Source organism: Gigantopelta aegis, chromosome 14 (genome assembly GCF_016097555.1).
Source record: "Gigantopelta aegis isolate Gae_Host chromosome 14, Gae_host_genome, whole genome shotgun sequence".
In the NCBI taxonomy this organism is placed as follows: domain Eukaryota; kingdom Metazoa; phylum Mollusca; class Gastropoda; order Neomphalida; family Peltospiridae; genus Gigantopelta; species Gigantopelta aegis.
Window position 1 is genome coordinate 5505007 of NC_054712.1, and position 25008 is coordinate 5530014.

At 38.5% G+C, this 25008-nt stretch overlaps 1 protein-coding gene across 3 annotated transcripts in view; it reads left to right on the plus strand.

Moving 5' to 3' along the window:
- Positions 1–25008, plus strand: part of LOC121388573 — a 168686-nt gene that overhangs the window by 54267 nt on the left and 89411 nt on the right. For all 3 annotated transcript variants that reach the window (XM_041519963.1, XM_041519962.1, XM_041519961.1), the window contains exons 9-10: positions 15868–15958; positions 22280–22312. In XM_041519963.1, the coding sequence (XP_041375897.1) occupies positions 15868–15958; positions 22280–22312 (124 nt within the window). The remainder of the gene's footprint in view (positions 1–15867; positions 15959–22279; positions 22313–25008) is intronic.

Sequence of the window (25008 nt, forward strand, 5' to 3'; positions counted from 1 at the left end):
AAACCTCAGACTGTCCATGTGAGTTATTATAATATTCAGCGCTCAATTTTTACGGTCGTCTGGTCGTCTGTGACGACCTAATATTCATTCGGGCAACTGCCCGTCGGACGACTGACTTTTTTTAAACACCAAAAGACGAGTTGTGTCGCATAATAATGTGCAGTTTCCTTGCCCACAATCGCTTTTAAACTGTCGTTATCTAAAGTAGAGTGGATGATTTTCCGCTATCACGAAAAACACGGACGGAATCGCAGAATTTAGTAACTGAAACGGAATTCGCGATTTAAAAAAAAATAACCTTCAAAAGTTGTATTTCTGGTTCAAGCACCATTATAAATCCTTTTGGTAGTTTTAAGATTCAATATTAATAATATACGCATATAGTGATTTTGTATGCCAACTTTCGTATGCCTAAACACTTCCAGAACTGTTCATTCTCGGAAGTTACGCTGTAAGCTTGTAACAAAGTATGTTGACTGTTTACCCGTATCACTTTACACAGTAAAATTTAATTTGAAATATAAAAATAAACATGAACTAATACAATTTTAGAATGTTGATTATATAACAAGATTTCTAGTATGTTCAATTTCAATATTTTTTAATAATACTTATTACGATTCGTAAGCATAACCGATTTACACAACACTTTCGTTGGAAAACATAATTTCGTAAAACTTTGGGCATATTCGTTAATCTGTCTGTACGGAAGCAATTCACATTTATAGTCCGTCCCATAGGGAACACCTTTTTTCATGCTATGGAATTTACTACAAGTTATTTGTTTATGAACCGAATGTTTTCTAAATTGCACACAAAACTAGCATTTTACTTTTCTTCTTACTGGTTTATTCTAGTAGCACGTGCTACGGCCCCGTGCTTCAGGGGGTCCCGCGGTGAGTAATTGTGTACATTTATTTTCCCCAGGTAATTTTTCCTCTCCCCGAAGGGGTTGAAAAAAATATATCTTGGGAATTGGGCCCCGCTGTTATTTGTGCTATTGGCCCCGCGAATCCTTAAACTGGCTCTGAATACCTAATTCTAAATTTTTTTATTTTTTTTTTAAAAGGCCTTCATTTAAAAGTTGTAAAACAATGTCGAAACTGTAAACGATCGACAGAACAGTGCTTAGTGTCGGTTCACTACCGCTGGCCTATATCCAGCTTGACCCGACCACGTTTGAATATGTAATTTGTGCACACGGCACGCTAGTTAGGCTACATAGAAACATACAGGTGTAATCGAGTGGGTACTAGTAATTCTTACTTGTGCACTTTTTTTTTTTTTGGTTCACGTTTTGTAATCATACTGGACCAAATAAAATGTTATCATGTATTTATTTATATATATTTTTTTTGGCAACTAATGTAAGATTACGAACAATGCATTACCAAGTTCTTGTTAATATTTTCATGAAAATAGCGGGGTTTGTCAAATGTGTGTTTTGTTTATGAATCTTAACCATAATCCATTAAAAGAAATGAAACTGAAAGCCACACAATCAACAATTATGTATTGTTTGAATTTAAGGGAGAATGAATCTCTTTATTATTATTAAATACAAACAATAATTAACAGTAATTAAGTTTGTAACTTTGTTTTAACTGTGGCTTATGTACGGACGAAGGTCGAAACTTTGTCTAAAACCAAGTGGTGCGGTTTATACACCAATGCGTGTAATAGGCCAGAAAATATGGTACATCACTTTTTTAGTCTTTATTAGTGGCAAGTAAACATTACTTAACTTCTTCTTGTTTTATGTTTGTGTCAACAAAAATGTTTACAGGTATTTAAAAAATAGCAATAGCCAACAAGCCCAGAGCTGGAACAATAAAACACAAATGGATATAGTTTATAATAATAAAACATGACACTAATTAACACACAAAAAGGAAAAAACACCCACAGAATTTGCAAAAATCTGAAACGGAATGTGGCAAAATCTGAAACGGAAAATCATCCCCTCTACTAAAGCATCAGTCGAAATCACGTGGGTTTGTTTGCCACTCGGAACTCCTCAGCCGATTCCGTGAGACATCAGGAAAAATCGTAATCAGCTGAAGTATTCCGAATAGTAAACATTCCAGTGCATTCGATTGGAACATAGAGTGCATTCGATTAGAAAATAGCTGATGTCGCCAAATCACAACAATCTTAAGCAATTAGACCCTATGTATACATGTGTATAACTACAAACATTTAAAAACATTATTAAAAAGTAATGTATTTTATTGTCAGACAGTACATATTACATTTTACATCGACAACATATTAATTCCAAACCTGTTGGTTGCTGTTTTATTGGAATATAAATATAACTCTAGTTTCAAAATACGGATGAAATCAGGGCAAACAAATTTTGGGAGGGGAACCTCAATGTGAACCCATACCAAAATCCTTAAAAATGAGCACTGATATTGCATAGGGGAAAACCTCAGACTGTCCATGTGAGTTATTATAATATTGCATAGGGGGAAACCTCAGACTGTCCATGTGAGTTATTATAATAATCCATAGGGGAAAACCTCAGACTGTCCATGTGAGTTATTATAATATTCCATAGGGGGGAAAACCTGAGACTGTCCATGTGAGTTATTATAATATTCCATAGGGGAAAACCTGAGACTGTCCATGTGAGTTATTATAATATTCCATAGGGGGAAAACCTCAGGCTGTCCATGTGAGTTATTATAATATTCCATAGGGGAAAACCTCAGACTGTCCATGTGAGTTATTATAATATTCCATGGGGGAAAACCTCAGACTGTCCATGTGAGTTATTATAATATTGCATAGGGGAAAACCTCAGACTGTCCATGTGAGTTATTATAATATTGCATAGGGGAAAACCTCAGACTGTCCTTGTGAGTTATTATAATATTGCATAGGGGAAAAACCTCAGACTGTTTATGTGAGTTATTATAGTATTGCATAGAGGAAAAACCTCAGACTGTTTATGTGAGTTATTATAATATTCCATAGGGGGGAAAACCTCAGACTGTTTATGTGAGTTATTATAATATTCCATAGGGGGGAAAACCTCAGACTGGTTATGTGAGTTATTATAATATTGCATAGGGGAAAAACCTCAGACTGTTTATGTGAGTTATTATAATATTGCATAGGGGAAAACCTCAGACTGTCCTTGTGAGTTATTATAGTATTGCATAGGGGAAAACCTCAAACTGTTTATGTGAGTTATTATAGTATTGCATAGGGGAAAAACCTCAGACTGGTTATGTGAGTTATTATAATATTGCATTGGGGAAAAACCTCAGAATGGTTATGTGAGTTATTATAATATTCCATAGGGGAAAACCTCAGACTGTCCATGTGAGTTATTATAATATTCCATAGGGGAAAACCTCAGACTGTCCTTGTGAGTTATTATAATATTGCATAGGGGGAAACCTCAGACTGGTTATGTGAGTTATTATAATATTGCATAGGGGAAAAACCTCAGACTGGTTATGTGAGTTATTATAATATTGCATTGGGGAAAAACCTCAGAATGGTTATGTGAGTTATTATAATATTCCATAGGGGAAAACCTCAGACTGTCCATGTGAGTTATTATAATATTCCATAGGGGAAAACCTCAGACTGTCCTTGTGAGTTATTATAATATTGCATAGGGGGAAACCTCAGACTGGTTATGTGAGTTATTATAATATTGCATAGGGGGGAAAACCTCAGACTGGTTATGTGAGTTATTATAATATACTGAACCGCAAAAGAAACGCGACACATGTGTGGCTGAGAAAGTATGTTTCAATTTATTAATATCAAAGATAAATTTTGAAAAATCTGATAAAGTCAATTTATTGGATGCACTTTGACCACAGTCTCTGGGTCGTTTGCCTGTGTTCAGGTAGTGGGGGGATCCAGCACATCGAGATTGTAGGGCGTGACATGTTCAATACCGTGTATGTCCTCCCTGGGTGTTCAAAACGGCATACACCATCGGTACATGGAGTGCACGAGGTGGTTCACAAAAGCCATTGGCACCTGTGCCCACACCCTCAGGAAAGTTGCCTCCAGTTGCACACGAGTTGTCGGCCGTGGGACCACCTGGTTAAGCCGTCTCTGGATTTCATCCCACAGGTGTTCAATCGGGTTCAAATCAGGGCTGAGAGTCGGCCACGGCATGGTTCTGATGTTGTGCTGACGCAGGAAGTCCATGGTGATCCTGGCCGTGTGGGGGCGAGCATTATCCTGCTGGAACACGTGGTTATGGTGACGCGTGAAGAAGGGCACTATGTGAGGTGTTAGAATCTGGTCAACGTAGTGCTGCGCTGTGATGCCATTCCCTCTGCCTGCACCAACATTTTGGAACAAATGGGGCCCAATTCTCTGATTCAGGCCTATAGCACCCCAAACCATGATGCTTTGGCCACCCCACGGGTCTCTCTCCAGGACACATGCGTCTCTGTAGCGTTCACCCCTCCTACGCCACACCCTCACTCTGCCATCCGAGTTGGAAACGCAGTACCGGCTCTCGTCAGAGAAGACTATCAACCTCCATTGTTGATGCCGCCAATGTTGGTGCTGTGTAGCCCACTGTAGTCGTGTCTGACGGTGGCGGGCGGTGAGGACAGGTCCTCGAGCGGGACGTCGGCAAAATAGGTTGTTGGCGGCCAGTCGACGTCGTACCATGTCGTCACTGATGGGTCGCTGTCCAGTGCCAATGGTCGCGCGAGCTGTCATGCTGGCCGTTCTGAAGCGATCATGGAGGTGTTGCCGGTTGATGTAGCGGTCCTGCCTGGGCGTGGTCACCCGGGGGCGCCCGCTGCGGTGACTGTCTGCAGTGCTGTTGGTGTTGATGTACCGCTGCTGTAGACGATGGATGGTGCTGACATGGACTTTGTAAGCGTTAGCAACAACCAGGGCACGCTGCCCGGCTTGCAATCGGCCGATAGCTTGTTCTCTCTGCGCTGCTGATAATCGGGTCATACCTGATGCGTGCAAATTACGAATGCCAGGAACGCGGTTCAAGTTGGTTTTTATACCCATAACCTCCACGAGATGCACGTGCATTTCGGTTTTCATGACAATTGTTTGCGACTGCCACCCACGGCCTTCGAGACGGGTGCGTTTTGGCGTGTCGTTTCATGGAAAGTTGAAAGGGTACCTGCAATTTGGGTCTCAGTCATAAACCAGCATGTCTTGTAATATTGACAGTTACATCCCCGAAATAAATTGTTATAATTTACCATATAGAAATGACATTTAAAAATCTCGCGTTTCTTTTGCGGTTCAGTATATTGCATAGGGGAAAAACCTCAGACTGGTTATGTGAGTTATTATAATATTGCATAGGGGGAAAACCTCAGACTGGTTATGTGAGTTATTATAATATTGCATAGGGGGAAAACCTCAGACTGGTTATGTGAGCTATTATAATATTGGATAGGGGGAAAACCTCAGACTGGTTATGTGAGTTATTATAATATTGCATAGGGGAAAAACCTACTGCATGTTTATGTGAGTTATTATAATATTCCATAGGGGGGAAAACCTCAGACTGGTTATGTGAGTTATTATAATATTGCAATGGGGAAAAACCTACTGCATGTTTATGTGAGTTATTATAATATTCCATAGGGGGGAAAACCTCAGACTGGTTATGTGAGTTATTATAATATTGCAATGGGGAAAAACCTACTGCATGTTTATGTGAGTTATTATAATATTCCATAGGGGGGAAAACCTCAGACTGGTTATGTGAGTTATTATAATATTGCATAGGGGGAAAACCTCAGACTGGTTATGTGAGTTATTATAATATTGCATAGGGGGGAAACCTCAGACTGGTTATGTGAGTTATTATAATATTGCATAGGGGGAAAACCTCAGACTGGTTATGTGAGTTATTATAATATTGCATAGGGGAAAAACCTCAGACTGGTTATGTGAGTTATTATAATATTGCATAGGGGGATCTCTTCGACCAACTCCCTAGCCCTTTTGTGGTTATGGGAGATTTCAATGGTCACCACACTTTGTGGGGATGCGAGGATGTAAATACTCGAGGCAAACAATTAGAAGACTTAATTCTCAAAAATTACTTAATTATATTTAACGATAAAAGTCGAACTTATTTTCACGCTGCAAGTGGCTCTTTCACTTCAATTGATCTAACTTTATGTAGTCCATCACTGTTTCTGGATTTCTCCTGGAAAGTCGGTCCAGACCCCTGTGGCAGTGACCACTTTCCGATTTTTTTGGAGAATGATGGACCACCATCACTTGAAAGAGTTCAAAGATGGAAGTTATGGAGGGCTGACTGGGATCAGTTTCAGAATCTATGCAGCACTCGTCCGCAACAATCTGCCATTAACGATGCTGACGATCTCATGTCCTCTTTCACTTCCATTTTGAAAGAAATTGCAGAAGAAACTATTCCCAAGACTTCGGCAGTGCCGAAACGTTTCACTAAATCATGGTTCAATGAATCATGCAAAGATGCTATTAAGGAACGAAACAGGCACATTGAGAGGTTTAAACGGGAACCCACCTGGGACAACCTCTCTGCCTATCGTATTGCTAAGGCAAAGGCCCGCAGAGAGATCAGACAAAGTAAGAAAACATCTTGGAGAAAATATGTCTCCAAGTTGAATTCCCAAACCTCTGTGAAATCTGTTTGGAATAGGATCCGTAAAATCAAGGGAAAAGAATCCAGTAGTACTGTCCATCATTTGTCTGTCAATGACACAAACGTCACGTCTCATCGTGACATCGCCAATTAACTGGCAGACAACTTTTCTCATAACTCCTCTTCTGCTTTCAGCTCAGATGCTTTTACATCTGTCCGCACTAAAGCTGAAAAGCAACCTGTTAATTTTTCATCTGAGAATGCTGAAGTATACAACAGGCCCTTCTCTTCGGAGGAGTTGCAGGATGCTCTTGGAAAAGCCCATGATACTTCGGTGGGACCAGATGAAATACATTACCAACTACTAAAACACTTACCCAAATCTTCTCTTTTACTTCTTTTGAACATCTTCAATAAAATCTGGAGTTCTGGTGACTTTCCTTCTGATTGGAGGAAGGCTATTATAATTCCTATTCCAAAGCCTGGCAAGGATCCTACTGACCCTACCAGTTACCGCCCCATCGCTCTCACAAGCTGCATCTGCAAAACTATGGAACGAATGATCAATCATAGACTTGTCTGGTTTCTCGAGTCCCACAAATTGCTTACTAACGTGCAATGTGGGTTCAGATCCAGTCGAGGTACGGTTGATCATCTCGTTCGATTTGAAACGTTTTGTCGCGAGGCCTTCGTCAATAATCAACACCTGGTTTCAGTCTTCTTTGATTTGGAAAAGGCCTACGATACCACATGGAAGTATGGGATTTTAAAAGACCTCCATGGCATGGGCCTAAGAGGTCTTCTTCCAAATTTTATTTCTAACTTTTTAAAAGATAGAATTTTTAAAGTGCGAGTGGGATCCACGTTTTCAGATTCCCACTCACAAGACATGGGGGTGCCCCAAGGTAGCATCCTGTCGGTTACCCTATTCTTAATTAAAATTAATAGCATCGCCCAGTGTTTAAAACCTGGTGTCGATTGCTCACTATACGTTGACGATTTTCAGATTTGTTACAGGTCGTCCAATATGAGTATCATTGAGCGTCAGTTGCAGCTTTGTTTGAATAAGCTTCAACAATGGACAACTGACAATGGCTTTCGATTCTCAAAGTCAAAAACGGTCTGTATGCACTTCTGCCAGAAAAGAGGTCACCACCTAGACCCTCAGCTGTTTCTGGACAAAAGCCCGATTCCCGTGGTCGAGGAGACCAAATGTCTGGGAATTATATTTGACAGGAAGCTATCTTTCATACCTCATTTAAAATATGTTAAAAAGAAAGGGCTAAAGGCCCTAAATATTCTTAAAGTTATTGCCAGCACAGAGTGGGGAGCAGACCGTAAGGTTATGCTCCGACTGTATCGATACTTGATTAGATCTAAACTAGATTACGGCTCTATTGTGTATGGGTCGGCACGCAAGACTTACTTGCAGATGCTTGATCCCATACACAACCAGGGACTTAGGCTTTGTCTTGGTGCTTTCAGGACATCTCCTGTGGAAAGTTTGTACGTCGATGCACACGAACCTAGTTTGGGTGCTAGACGTGCAAAGCTGTCTATGCAGTATGCTACCAAGATAAAGTCAATGCCAAAACACCCCACCCATAACGCTATCTTTGACAACCGATTTATGAAGTTGTTTGATGGGAAGCCAAATGCAATCTGCACATTTGGTCTTCGCATTAGGCAGCTTTTATCTGCTTCCAACATTGATCTTTCAGACATTTTGGAAACACCTTCATATTTTATTTTGCCACCTTGGTGCATAAAACCACCTAAAATTGTGTTGGATCTCGTGCATCTGAAGAAAGATCGCACGGATCCAATTATTTATAACCAATATTTTATGGAAATAAAAGAGAAATATTGTGACTACATCCCTATTTACACGGATGGGTCACGGGATGGGAATTCTGTGGCTTGTGCCACAGTTTTTCCATCAGACAAAATAATCTCTATGAGATTGCCTGATTTGGCATCTATATTTAGTGCTGAAACTTGGGCAATTATTAAAGCCCTAGAGAAAATAAAAAACTCTTAGCTCCTCTAAATTATAATCTATACCGACTCACTTTCGTGTCTCCAGTCTTTACAATATATGAAGCTGGAACATCCCTTAATTGGGATGCTGATACGAAAGTGTATCTTTTTATCTATTAACAATAAGAATATTGTGTTTTGTTGGGTACCCAGCCATGTTGGCATCAGAGGCAATGAAAAGGCAGATTGTGCTGCCAAGTCTGCTTTGACTTTGCCACGTGCCAATGCTGGTATTCCCTATAGTGATCTCAAACATCACGTAAATAATTATATCTTTTCTACTTGGCAGGATGATTGGAACGGTGCGGTCGCGAACAAGCTTCATTCTGTTAAGCCAGTCCTGAGAGAGTGGCAGTCCTCCTATAGGCGGTGCAGAAGGGATGAAATAGTCTTGTGTCGTGCTCGCATCGGACATACTTACATTACCCATTCATTTATTCTCAAGAAGGATCCTCCACCTCAGTGTGAGCATTGTCAGTGTACACTGACGGTGCACCATATTTTGGTGGAGTGTAATCATCTAATCCAGACTAGAAACGATATATTCGAAGCAAGGGATGTGGTGGAATCCTTTAGATTCCACCCTGAACTTGTACTAAAGTTTTAAAAAGAAACTGGATTTTATTCCAAATTTATATTTACTTTTGTGTAATATTTGATTTGTAACATGAATTTTACCTTTATAACAAATGTGATATGTATTATTTTGTACAGCTCTTTACACTGTCTTTGACTTAACATTTCAAATTTCATGTACCACCGCACAGCTCTATACACTGTTTTTAACCTAACCTTTTATTTTTACCATTGTATGACACCCAATAGCCGATGTATTATTTGTGCTGGGGTGTCGTTAAACACCCATTCAATTCAATTCAATTCAAGGGGGAAAACCTCAGACTGGTTATGTGAGTTATTATAGTATTGCATAGGGGAAAAACCTCGGACTGTCCATGTGAGTTATTATAGTATTCCATAGGGGGAAAAACCTCAGACTGTCCATGTGAGTTATTATAGTATTCCATGGGGGGAAAAGCCTCGGACTGTCCATGTGAGTTATTATATAGTATTCCATATGGTGGAAAAACCCAATCTAATTAAAATTAGCTCCACTATTACATGTGGATCTAAAGATAGCCAGTTGGAGCTCATGTCCACCAATCAAAACCTTACTTGCAGAATCCTGCCAGTGATTTAAAACTAACAACACTGCGTAGTCCCCAATGTCCAGGTAACATTTCGTCTGTAAATAATAATTTAAATATTGACCAATCACACTTCGCCTTTTATAACGTTTTCTGGGAGCATACAAATTCTAAAAATATCGGGCGAGTCTATTTTAGTGGCCGCAGTACAGCGAACCATACCAATACGTACGGGGTGGGTTATCAGTCTTCAATTTTACATTAAAAATTATTTATTTATTTATAAAATAAAATAAAACTAAATCAGTCTTCAGTTTTACATTACAAATTATTTATTTTATAAAATAAAACATGTTTTAAGGCATTCATAATTCACACAAAACATGTCGTATACCCTCAGGATAATTCGGAATGTTTTCAAATTATTTTTAAATCACTGGCAGGATTCTGCAAGTAAGGTTTTGATTGGTGGACATGAGCTCCAACTGGCTGTCTTTACATCCACATGTAATAGTGGAGCTAATTTTAATTAGATTGGGGAAAAAACCCTCAGACTGTCCATGTAAGTTATTATAGTATTCCATAGGGGAAAGAAACCTCAGACTGTCCATGTGAATTATTATAGTATTCCATATGGGGGAAAACCTCAGACTGTCCATGTGAGTTATTATAGTATTCCATGGGGAGAAAAAGTCTCAGACTGGTTATGTGAGTTATTATAGTATTTCAAAGGGGAAAAAACCTCACACTGTCCATGTGAGTTATTATAGTATTCCATGGGGAGAAAAAGTCTCAGACTGGTTATGTGAGTTATTATAGTATTGCATAGGGGAAAAAACCTCACACTGTCCATGTGAGTTATGGTATTCCATAGAGAGAAAAGGGGGCGGGACGTAGCCCCAGTGGTAAAGTGTTCACTTGATGTGCGGTTGGTCTAGGATCAATTCCTGTCGGTGGACCCATTGGGCTATTTCTCACTCCAGCCAGTGCTCCACAACTAGTGTAACAAAGGCTGTGGTATGTACTATCCTGTCTGTGGGATGGTGCATATAAAAGACCCCTTGCTGCTAATTGAAAAGAGTGACCCATGAAGTGGCAACAGCGGGTTCCCTCTCTCAGTATCTGTGTGGTCCTTAACCATATGTCTGATGCCATATAACCGTAAATAAAATGTGCATCGTTAAATAAAACATTCCCTTTCTCCATAGGGGGGAAAAAACTGTCCATGTCAGTTATTATAGTATTCCATAGGGGAAAAAACCCCAGACTGTCCATGTCAGTTATTATAGTATTCCATGGGGAGAAAAAACGTCAGACTGTCCATATCAGTTATTATAGTATTCCATAAGGGAAAACCCCCCAGACTGTCCATGTCAGTTATTATAGTATTCCATAGGGAAAAAAAAACATCAGACTGTCCATATCAGTTATTATAGTATTCCATAGGGGAAAAAACTCCAGACTGTCCATGTCAGTTATTATAGTATTCCATGACCATGTCAGTTATTATAGAATTCCATAGGGGGGAAAAACCACAGACTGTCCATGTCAGTTATTATAGAATTCCATAGGGGGAAAAAACCACAGACTGTCCATGTAAGTTATTATAGTATTCCAAAGGGAGAAAAACCTCAGACTGTCCATGTCAGTTATTATAGAATTCCATAGGGGGAAAAAACCACAGACTGTCCATGTAAGTTATTATAGTATTCCATAGGGGGAAAAAACCACAGACTGTCCATGTCAGTTATTATAGTATTCCATAGGGAGAAAAAACCACATTGTTAACTACAATAAAGTACTCTGCTACTTTAATTACTGTAGATTTCCCCCACATTTTGTTCAAATAGCGAAAAAACATTACAGTGACAAAGATTACACATAAAATATGGTCACCTATATCGACTTCGATAAGATCTCCTAGGACAAAAAGCATGTAATTGTTCACTAATTAATAAAATGCTGGGTTTTTTTTCTTTGTCTATTTCCTGTCAAATAAGATACAAGGAAATAATAACATGTAAAAATCACGATAAGCAAAACTGTACCGTGTTTCTTATCGATCGAGCTCATGTAACATCACGGAACTGGTTTATTGTTGCAGCACTATACTATAGATCAACATACTGATACCATATCGGTGTAATATTTAGCTGCCCTGCATCCATAAATAATAAAATTCAATTTTAATTTGCTCAACAAAACATACACTTTTATCGTATTTGCAATATTTGACTACAACCATTCCAAAATTTATTAACCTGAGGATCGGAAATGGTCTCTACTATTTTTGTGACCACTAACTTTTGTTGTTTTCATTCGGACTTACCAAGTCACGTCAGTTGGGTTTGTAGAAAAACAGTTGAGTTTCTTTATCCCCAGATGTCAGATTTCGTTTTCGCCAGTTTAGCAATAAGGGATATTTTTTGTTCACCAGATGATATTTCCATTAGCCTATGGCGAATTGGTGATCGGCTGGCATGAGCCTAGTACACAATATTTAATTAGTTATTACAATGCTTGCTGTACATCCGATTCCAGACATGGCACAGGTGAATCTGCTTACAAGACCATTGCTTTTTGGATATTTGTAACTACATAGGTGGTCTTTTATATTTCCCATTCTGGACTGTGCTCAGTGGTAATTGTAGGAATATTTTCCCAATATACTGCAGGGGTGCACAAATGTGAAATTGCCCACCAGGCAACCAGTAGCTGAAATTTGGTTGCCCAACATCATCTCTTGGTTTGCCCACATATTTCATAAAAGTTTTATGAATATAATTTTGAACTGTCATTAAAATAAAATTGAAATTTAAAATGTTTTTATTATTATCATTACTTATCAGTTTAGTTTTATTCCTTTTTTAACATTATTTATATACAGCTCATCTTTACTTGGGCTGTCACAGTCATAATACTTTGATGAACTGGATGGTTGTTGGTGTAGTTTGTGGCCATTCACATGTCTTGTGCCCATTGCCGATAGCCACCATTCTGAAACGTATCTGTCTGCACAAACGCCCGCGCGCACATACACTTAACCCCCTCCAAAAAAGGGCGCAAACAAACTCTAAAATTATGTAATACTTGTTTAAATGGCTGCATCATCCATTCCCAAAGATTGTGATGTACTGTAGCCAACATTATCCAGCGCAAATGTTTAACAACTGCATAACTTCTGTGTAGGAGATCGAACAAATTAAACACGAGTAATATTACAAGATATTGTTTTTAAAAGGATACATAATTCTTAACAAACAACCCCCACCATTCTATGACACTTATAATTCCAATGAAACAAATCGCCGCAGGAATTGCTTAATTGTTGAACGGCTCCTTAGAGTGAGAAAGCACGGGAATACTCTGTAAAACAGTGTACACGTGAAGATCACGAGTAGCAGGCCTGATCCGCATTTTCAGTGATACCAAACATTTTGTCTCATGTCAAATCGATCCTACTTAATACAACTCGTTTGTCCCTATCTGGATTATTTGGCCACAAAATACATATTTTATATTGACGATATTACTAAACTATTTAACAAAAATACAATTTAATTCATGAAAATACGAAGAACTTAAAACATGAAAAACATGTTTTACAAAATGCAGAACTCATTTTGAAATAAAGTTAACAATGACAACATTTAAGAAATATTTCATTATTAATTAGACTAAAGCTTGCCAGATGGTGTCAAAAAAGCATCAGTATTGGGATGCATCAACAAGATTTTTAGTGTGAATAGGAAATATTTTGTAGCGAGAATTGGTAGGAACCAGCTAGTTGGGGATGAAATATCTGGCATATAGCTTTTCCAAATGCCTGCTGCCAAAATCATGCATGGTGGACACTGAGTGGATGGCAGTGTTAGGGTGGATATTTATATTGCCTGTCAGTCAAGTTGTCAGTGCCGATACTTTTGAATTGTCCGTGACTGTCTGAGTGTCATGAAGTTTTGTTTTTCATTTCATTCGTTTTATGATTTTCTTGGTTGCCCGTCGAGCAACTGTTTGACAAAGAATGGTTGCCCGCAACATATATTGGTTGTCCCGGGCATGCGGACAACCGATTTGTGCACCCCTGTACTGGTATATCAAAAACCATGGTATGTGCTACCCTGTGTGGGATGGTGTATATAAAAGATCCCTTGCTGCTAATTGAAAAATGTGGCAGGTTTCCTCTCTAAGACTAAAAATTACCAAATGTTTCACATCCAATAGCTAATGATTAATAAATCAGTGTGCTCTAGTGGTGTCGTTAAACAAAACAAACTTATTTAATGCAAAACGTTAACTTAAAGTTAATTTACATTACATCTGCTAAAATATCACATGCAAAATTCACCATGATTACGGTATGTTTCAAAAGCATTTAAGAAAATCAGTTCAAAACGTATCTTGATCTATAATTATGATGCAACCACATCTGAAGCTGCCTTATTTCGAAGCCGGTCTTCCTGACACAAAATTGGTGTTTCCTTCAATCACTTGTCAGGACTGTAGGTTAATTTAATTGTCTTTACTCACTCTTTGAACAATAAGGTTAGTTTAATTTAATCATGAAATGCACATTATCACTTTTTAAACTGACTGCAGATGTAAGCAAATTATAATCACCCCTTTTCCACCCAGTATTTAAAAGTAAATCAGATACAATTGTTGCTTCAGTGGTTACATACAGATCACGAAACTCAATGCATTATTTCAATATTTATATTATATTTGAATTGAAACAAACGACTGGGATTATATATTACCAGTGAGGAATATAATATCTCAAAATGCCCAAAGATGACAGAATGTCATCCACCGGAATATGTTCTAGGATATGTCCTTAAGCCAAATTAACAAGAAAAAACCCTTAATACCCCAATTTCGACTTAATAGGACTATAAGGGGGGGGGGGGGGACTTCTTGAGTAAGGGATGCAGAGACAGACGAAATTAACTTCAAATCTTTCAAGTTAATAGGGTGCACAAGATCAGCATTTAAGCAGTGTTATTAAAATCAAATATATATATTAAACACATCTTATTAAAGATTAAAAGATTAACTTCCAACAGGTATTTTTTTATTAAATTTTATAGATAGAATTAGGTACAGTTTTGGGCGTGTGAAAACACTCAATAATTGCTGTTTTGGCACCTTTCCAAGCTTGTAGGCCATGGTTGCTGGTACCTATTAATAATAAAAAGTGAAGATAATGCAGGTTACAGAACTGACCGCTCTTTAATAGAACTACAGCTCCAACTTGAACATGTAAAAATAAACACCTAATGCAAATTTAAAAACCCACTTGGAACAATTAAATATACTGTAGCTAACACCATGCCATCAGAGCTTTAGATCTCACCAATTGGGGGGTGGGGAGAGTGGGGATGTAGCCCAGAGGTAAAGCATTTGCTTGATGCATGGTCGGTATGGGATCGATCCCCATCGGTGGACCCATTGGGCTATTTCTTGTTCCAGCCATTGCTCCACAACTGGTGTAACAAAGGCTGTGGTATGTACTATCCTGTCTGTGGGATGGTGCATATAAAAGGTCCCTTGCTGCTATTCGAAAAGAGTAGCCCATAGGTCTGACACCATATAACCATAAATAAAATGTGTTGAGTGCGTTGTTAAATAAAACATTTCCTTCCACTAATTTGGGCACCACAGGTTCTCTTGTCTATTCTGAATGCAACAAGGTCTTTTAGAGCAGTAATGTTATTTAGAACTGCTGAAGCATTGTGCATATTCAGAAATACATTTCAAGTTATTTTAATCTAATTACTGGTTTTGAGTTGAAATGTTTTTTGCATGGTTAGCATGATTGTACTAAATTTGGGTATGATTAGGTTGGGTGTATGTAGTTTTGGTACAACATTTATCACCTTGACTTTTATTAGCTGACTTGATATTAGCTGTTGTGATGTCATCTCAGAGAAATATTCCTGCATGCATTTGGACTGGTGCATGAACATTAATGTTACTTAAATACTTATGAATGTGTAAAGCCAAAGCTGGGAGTAGACGTATAACTTTCAAAGATACATTTTAAAATTTTAATGTATAATAGGATTGTTTTTGTGTTGTTTTTAGAGCAAACATAATGACACCCGAAGAAGAATGTGAATTCATAAAACTGGATTTGGAAAAAAAAGAGTTGTTGCAACAATGCAAGGAGTTGAAGGTTTGCTTAACTAGTTATTTTACATCTCAGAAGGTCAAAGTAAAACATATTTGGCACATGGCAGTTGTTGCCTTTGGTTTAATAAAAATGTTGGCACCAATATGCAAGCATATCCTTGAAAGAGGATTAAACATTTTTAATTAAAATATGTTTGCTTTTTGTTCAGTGTTTAAGTTTTGTATTCAGCAATCTAATTTCTTTTCAACATCACCTGTCCTCAGAGTCAAACTAGTGCATATTCCCCTAAGGATAGTAGTCTGGTTTGAACAACCCAACAGCCAATGGGATGGCCTAAGATTCTTCTACTGTGCACCCCTTCCTGTCCCGGTCACGTGACTGTAACGTCCTTCTTTTTCCTTCGCTCGTATGGTTTGGACGTCCTGGGTTTTTGCTCTGTCGTAATCTGATCCATCTGTCCTTTTTACTTGGTTTATTTCAGACTTTAATGTCTGTATCACATTTCTAAATGTTGTTACTTTATTGTTGTACAATTATTTTGGTTGTAATCAATTTATTAAAGTGTTCTTTCCAAATTATTAATTCTCGTGTGCCGGTTAACAGTCTTGGTCGCCATTTTTAAAACGGCAGCTTCTTGTTTACTGGAATTGTAAGGACTCGTGTGTTTGCATTTTCATTACAGAGTGGTGTGTTCTTGCACTAAATATAAGAAGTTCATGGCAGGGAAACACCGGCATGATGCGTGTCCAGGTTGCTGCCCATCTTGCGACATAACAAAATATCTTTTGTCTTTCACTGGGACTGTCAGTTTTAACAGCTACCTTCAGGTCCATGCCCAGCGGGCAAAGAAAACTGAGCAGGCCTTGGCTCCCACACACCCGCAGTCTTCCAACAGAAAACTTATGACAGCATACCTTTCCAGCTATAATGCTGCCATGGTTCCGGGACTTCAGGCCATTGTCACTTCATGTGACCCTACTCTGTAGCCTACAGTGGATCTGATGAATGGCACAGATCGTAGACCAGGGTAATGGGTCTACGGCGACTTCCACTCAGCAATCAGTTCGAGATAGAAGTCGACAGTTCTCAACTCGTCATAGCAAGAATGCAGGTGTCACGGGTAACCCTCTCCACAGTCTTCCACGGGTCAGTCGTCCATGATGTCACAGATCTTTAAGCTGGAAGATTCAACCTTCACGTGGTTGACGGGTTTCGCTGGGATCCCCCGGTCCACGTTATCTTGACCAGTGTTTTACATGGGATCGACATGTCTGCGCTAGATTGCTAAGCCGTCGTCGTCATCTCGGAACGGCCCAGTGTCTATGATTGCACAGACACTACCTGATGGCTCAGCGCCAATCATTCTTGAGATGTCAAAACACAGTTAGTTTCTAACATCAACTGTTGATTGTCAGTTCGTCGCTGTCACTGTTAAGGTGGAAGGAAAATACCTTTACTTCACATCTTCAGATTGGGATGCTACTCCAGTTACTGCTTCCGTCTGGGTTACAATATCAACTCGAGTTGTGGTAAACCTCGTTACTCGGTCTTGATGGTTGCGGAAATTCATCATGGGTTTCTCACTTGCTGTCATCAGTTTGATATTACAAGCATTACAGTTTGGAGATGAAGACAGTACACTGGATCGGTCAACTGTCCCAAACAAAAATGCATGCTTGCGGCTAGGTTGTTGCAAGGTAGTTACAAGGTTGTTACAAGCTAGTACAAGCAATGCAAGCTATTTGCAAGCTAACAGTACTTCTGCAAGCTTGCCGCATGCATGTTTTCATTTGTGAAAGCATGCGCAAGCTTGCTGCATGCATATCTTCAACTGTGCAAGCTTCCCGCAAGCATGTTTTCATTTTTACTAGCTTGCTGCAAGCATATCTTCAACAGTGCAAGCTTCCCGCAAGCATGTTTTCATTTTGCAAGCTTGCTGCATGCATATCTTCAACTGTGCAAGCTTCCTGCAAGCATGTTTTCATTTTTGTAAGCTTGCTGCATGTATATCTTCAACTGTGAAAGCATGTCTACTTGTGGAGAAAAAGCCAAGTCCAAATCATTTTCATGGTTTTTTTTTTTTAATTCATACCTTCTCATATGATTTATCAAATTCAGTGGGAACAGTGGCTAAACAACCAAACATACATGTTACAGATTTAGATAGTATTTACAATAATAATTAAAACAAAATTAATATTAATACATACAAAAGATAATACAATATGGTTAAAACAGAATCATCTTGTAATAATTGGATTTTCAATTGGCCCCAAAAATAATAACATATGCATGGCCATGAGAGGATGACATGGGCCATGTTTGGTTGAAATTAGCCTGGTGGAATTTGAGAAGATGTTGAAAATGTCTGAGCCAATCAGAGGCCAGGGTGTCCATCTTGGATTTTGAATCAGCCACAAAAATAACAACACTTAGTAAGTCATGAGAGAATCATTTGGACTATAAGTTTGATTCAAACCTGCCTGGTGGACCTTGAAAAGAAGCAAAAAAATATGTCTGTCAATCAGAGGTCAGGGCAGATATCTTGATTTTAAATCTGCCCAAAAAATAACAAACTCGGTCAGGGCCATGAGAGGATCATTAGGAATACATATGGTTTAAATTTGCATGGTGGAACTTGAGTAAAAGTTAAAAATGTCTCAGTTATTCAGAGGCCAGGGCGGCCATCTTGGAATTTTTATTGGCCTGAAATATAACAACACTTGGTCAGGTCTATAAGAGGATCATTTGGACCAAGTTTGGTTGAATCCTGCTTGGTGGAACAGGAGAAAAAAGAAAACAAGAAGAAACAAACAAATGACTTTACACCAGTGTGGATCTCCAGATAGTGGAGGAATATAACCTAAAACAAGAAGAAAAAGAAGAATATAGGACCAGGAGCTTTTTAGCATATTAGTTTAGTCAAGACTATCCCACATAAATGGAACATGTCTATTAGACAGGTAAACTAATTTTGTAGCCTAAGTATCTGACAACATGTAGCACCTATTTTTTTGTTTTAACTGTTCATGTTTTTCACTTTAAAACCATTGTTGTTTTTTTAAAGAATTATACAAGATGCAAGATGGCTGCCACTGATGCAAGCTTGTAGGTAGATCGTCGCAAGCTTGCAGGAAGCTTGTTGCAAACTTGCGGGAAGCTCGTCGCAAGCATGCGGGAAGCTCGTAGCAAGCTTGCAGCAAGGTTGTAAAAAGGTTCCAAATACTAGCTTAAACTGAAACAAGCTTGCGGGAAGCTTGTCGCAAGCTTGCGGCAAGGTTGCAACAAGCTTCCCGCAAGCTCGTCGCAAGCTTGCGGGAAGCTCGTCACAAGCTTGCGGCAAGGTTGTAAAAAGGTTCCAAATACTAGCTTAAACTGAATAAGCTTGCAGGAAGCTCGTCGCAAGCTTGCGGCAAGGTTGCAAGAAGCTCGTCGCAAGGTTGCAAGAAGCTCGTCGCAAGCTTGCGGCAAGGTTGTAAAAAGGTTCCAAATACTAGCTCGAAACGCGGTAGTTACTACCTTGCCGCAAGGTTGTTACCAGCTATTTATTAAGCTTGCAATTTTTGTTTGGGACGTTGGCGCTGTTTTGTGACCCCATGAAGAGTACTTTTGACTGTTCAACTGTTTGTCTGTTGATCAGTGACATTACAAAGATATTCAGCGGGTCAGTCACTATATCCGTTGGTGCCGGAAATTTGCAACTCAATTGTCACTTTTGCGGGCTCAGGAAGTTATCAGCATTGGTCCGTTGAGTTTATCATTAAGAAAGCTGCCTTCTGGAATTTCAACAGATCAATATGTTGGCAACCGGCGACAATCATCCAGTTGATGTCACGCGGTTCCGGGGTTTTTGCTGCATCCGTTTCTATGGTCTATTGTAGATTATGAACCCACTGTCAGCATTCATGTACGATGCAGAGAAGATCGTCTTCTTGCTGCTTACCTAGTATCTGTCATTGGGACTGCCATGGATACCAACCGTACAATATTTGCATTGTTTCATTTCAATGTATATCAAGCATATAGCGTAGCGGCCCGCTCCACCATTGGTGAATCTTGACTGTTTTCCAGGATCACTGCTCCAATGTCACTGTTATTGCATCGCTGAATGACTGTCTCATGAAGTGCCAGTGCAGGACGGAAGTTAGCTGTTCTTGTCAACTTCATACTTCTGTTCTTGCAAAGCCTTTGCTGGATTGTCAATCTCGAAGAGTCTCAGTTGCAAGCAACAGTCTTCAATTCATTCGAGCTTTCCTACGTACGGACCTTGGACTAGCACAGATTCCCTCAGACAGATGGGACAAGATTCAATCTGCGGTCTCCACTGTCCTGGCAGAACATGTGACATTCCACCTTTGGATCTCTTGATGTCAGCGTAAGATATGACACTCGGAGATCGTCTACAGTTTTATTGCCTCTAAGTCTTCCTGAATCCATTTCACATTGAACAACCCCAGATTGATGATCAGCCTTCCCAACGACCGTTGGTCCGGTCTCCAGTTGTGTCAGATTCCGTCAAATGTTTTTTTGCAGCCGTTACTAACTCACCATCTGTTCGTCGATGGAAGGTTGGGGAGCTCATCTCAACATTCGGACAACTTCGGGGCTGTGGTCTTCAGACAAGGCAAGTCTCCACATCAATGTGTTGGAGCTTCTGGTAGTTTTCAACACAGTACATCATTGGATACAGCAGTTGATTCATGCGACTCATGGTAGCCACCGACAATGTGACAAGGGCAGTGTACATCAATCGGCAGGGTAGGATATACTCCAGCAGTCTGCTCCATCTCATCACATCCTAGTGCAACTGCAAAGTTTCATGCTTGTATCACAATTTAAAAGATCATTCCTGTTATTGCTTTGTCAGTAGTGCTAATAGAAGGTGACCATGTTTTATAGAGGTTGCCATACATTGACCCCCAATATTTACCACTCCCACCGTAAGAGACCTTTTGTACATATCAGACGTCAGGTTCAGCATTTTTCTGAACATATAAAAATACAAATAAATAAACAAATAAAATACATCTCAATAATGAACATTGGTAGGACAGTATGGTGGTCATCTTGAAAAATGGCCGCCATATTGAAAGTTCAAGTGGTTCATTGATTGGATTTTACGAACACCTCGGAGAGATCATCTGTGCCAAGTTTGATGTTTCTATCATCATTTGAAAGGTTCTGAAGCCGGTCTATTGTGTTTATTTGCATCTTTGTTGTAAATTTAGTTGAGATAAGCTGAGTTAGGGTTTGGGTTAGGTGTTTTTAAATTAAGAATGTGATTGAAAGCCCTTCACAAACATATCTCATATCAACAATAAATTTAATCCACTGTCATCATATTGTTTTAATTTGTTTTCCTTTTAAAAACAGTTATTTAGCACAATAAAGAGTAACTGGCTTTGTGTGGTTGAATAGATGTCAGTAGCATTTCATTTCCCATATTGATTTTCAAGATGTGGGAACGTCCAACGAAACATTGTTGTGTTGAACTATAACTCGATGATTAACATAAAATCATTAAACATTTTAAAAGTTTATTTAAGCCAATATTAAGGTCACTAAAAGAAAACTTTAGTGTAGGAAAATCAACTGTTCGAGATATCATCAAGAAACGATATGAACCTCTGCAGAGTGGACACCTCTGTAAACCAGACATTTTATTTGGTCTTGTGGGTGTCAGGTTTAGAGGGGTTTCACTGTATATGTATAAAACATATAGTACCCAGTACTGTAATCGCAGCCAATTATTGGATTTTTGTTTGTTTCAATACACAGACCATGTGACTAGAACGTGATTTGATCCACATGTAGTATTCGGTGGCACATTGACCAATCAGAGCTCTCGGGATCCGATTACTTTTACTCTTGGAATTCTGGGTGCACACACATGCTGGTCAACTTGTTACACATTTATGATGGTGTCGAAAAATAATGTTTGATATTATCATTATTATGGCATCCCACGTTTGGATTAAAATCCTTTGTAATGGTATATGTTTCTGAATAACATTGGGGCTTTTCTATATACCGTAGATACGATAACACACTGACTTGACATAGATGTCAGAGCCATTCGCAACCAGTGGAAAATGAAGGTCATATATGATGTTACAAAATGTTGAGGAGATGGGAGGGGGGAGGACTGGTTGCATAATTGTTGAATTAAAAATACTTGGTTTTCACTCACCTTAGCATTTTGATGAGTGTGATTTTTCACTCGCCTAAATGTTTTGAGGTGTGCAATTTTTCACTCATCTTGGTTTTTGCAAAATGAAGTTCTGGTAAACTAATAGCTGTGAGTTAATACAACGTGATGAGGTGTTGATGATCACACATTCCTTCTTTATTCTTCTATTGCAGAGTCAGCCACAGAATACTGAAAGGAAGTTAGAGGTGAGTAAAATGAAAATATACAAAAAACGGACAGCAATTAAAAGACAAATTTTGGGGCAAGATCAAGCAAAATGCCACATTTGAGAAAATAAATTATTGGTGAATTCAATAATTTGTATGGTATGATCAGAAAGCTGTTTATGTCTAATTTCCAAAACTGTTTACAATTCTTAGGTACACATAGCCATTCAAAAGTTATGCTCATTTTAACAAATCATATTTTAGACTGTAACAAGAGTAATGTTTTGTCAAACATTTATAGCTGTTTTTAGACGGTACTTGAGAGTCAAACATTATCTAGAAGACATGAATTAAAACAACTTTAACTTGTGAAATATACTTTACTTTACATAATTAGCTCAATGTTTTCACTTTTAAATATTATAAGTAATTACTCAGTGTTCTCGCTGCTCCATTTAAACGGGGCGGCCCACCCTGCTATTGCATATTGCCGCCCTCCTTTCACATTCTGCCGCCCTCCTTTATTTTTCTGCGCCCCTCTTTATTTTCTCACACCCTACTATATTTTCCCGCACCAATCTCCGCTATTTCCAAATGCACACTTTTTTTCCCCCACAAAAATAATCATCATTCTGTACACTGGACATCAAAGGAAACAAGCCACGCTGTGTGTACGAAAACACAACTGACGAAAACCTTCAGTAACTTAAGACAGTCACAGTGGTTACCATAACATAATTTAACAGTATTTTTAACAGCCTCTATTTAGTCCCATACCTGTATCCATTTGTATGTTTGATACACGCAATAAAAGTTATATTTTATTTGAGCAATAAAAAACATTTTATGCATGTATATTGGCAAATAAATAAATCAACCCAACCCCCCCCCCCCCCCCCCCCCCCCCCCCCCCACCCCCCCCCAATTGGAAAAATTAACTTTGGTATTATAAAAAATATATATAATTGCCATCTCTCAAATAATGATCCAAGACAGAGTTCTACAAATCCGCTAGTCTGACACCAGGGTCTAGTGCAAACCCATCGGGCTACTGGGTTAAAAAACAAGAAGAAGAAAAAGACATCGCTAGCTCACGATAATATCAACAAATTTATAAGTATATATTAATATTCAACTTGATACAGTTTTCTACAAAATGCAGTGTTGGTGGTCCGGGTTTGCATCTTTACAACATACAAACTATCCATATGTCTTGTGTTATTCCCAGTATAATGGGCAACATATTAATAGAAAAATGTTATAATCTGAAAAGAAATAGAATTATATATAAAGGGCTTCAAAAATGTGGGAAAACCATAAATATATTGTTTTTGCTATTTACCTAAGTATGTTTTCCTTTTGAACAAAATAACCTAGAAGTCTGAAATTTGGAATTTAAGTTCATTTAGTAAATAGAAGTCTGAAATTTGGAATTTAAGTTCATTTAGTTAATAGAAAGAGAAAATAAGCAATATTGAGCAACTTTGAATTTTATGACATCATTAAGCAGTCCATGGCAGTCATATTGTTTCTTCCACTACCCCACTCCCGCTGACTTGTTTATTGGGCAGGACCAGCTGGTTTATGTTGCCTTGAAAAAAATCACCATGTCAGTTATTTAGATTTTGAAAAAAACCTTAATTGGAAATCAGCGAAATATAAAATGGCTGCCATTTACTTTAACCAGGTTGAAATCGCAGGGCATGGCCAATTAAGGGCCAATATGTTTGTCTTTTTGATGTAAAACTTTCAGTCATGTCATTACAGGCGTTTAGAATAAATCACTGAAAAAAAAAAAACCCCAGACAAAATAGCGGGGAAATTGTGAAATGGTATGCATATTTAGTGGGCGCTTGAAAAATATCCAAATTATTACCGTATGTAGATTGCTCATTTGTCAATTTGGCGCCCAAATTTCATGACTTTTGGCTGAGAACATTTTGTTTTATAATTGTATTAAAGAGCGTAGGTGCAAAATACATGCATATTTTAATATATTAACAAATAACATTGCACTTGTTTCATATTTTACATGTTCAGTAAATGATTAATCCTAACATACAAAATATAATCTGTGGAAATATATGTAATTTTCATTTACAAAATCAATCAGAAAAAATTAAAAACTGTAAATCAACAGTTTATTACGCTGTAAGGAGTAGATTACAACAGTCAAAACAATATTGTTGTCACTTCATAACTTCTCGACTTGCACTGATTTTTGCATTTTAAAAATAAATAAAAATTGCCTTAAATGCCCCAGACTTAACATTAGACATCCCAATTCCCCCGGAAGTAAGCAGCGGATTAATTCAATATTTTGACCTTTTATATAGATAGGCAGTAGCAATGAAATCTAGAATTTCAAGAGTTTTTATTTTATATTTCATAGCAACTGACATACAATACAAAATTAGTGAAAGATGCCAATACACATAACCTATAAACACCATTTTTATACGCCCGTCTGTGATGGGTCGTATTATGGTATGGCGTTGTCCATCCATATGTCTGTCCATACGTCCGTCTGTTAACTTTTTCTTGTCTGGACCATATCTTGCATTCAGATGCATACAGGATCATCAAACCTCACATGTTTGACCAACTTGGGATGGCGGTGTGTTGCGTATTTTTACTAGGTCACTGTGACCTACTTTTCACTGTCTCATAACAATAAATCCTCGTCCAGATCGTATCTTGCATACAGATGCATACAGAACCATCAAACCACATGT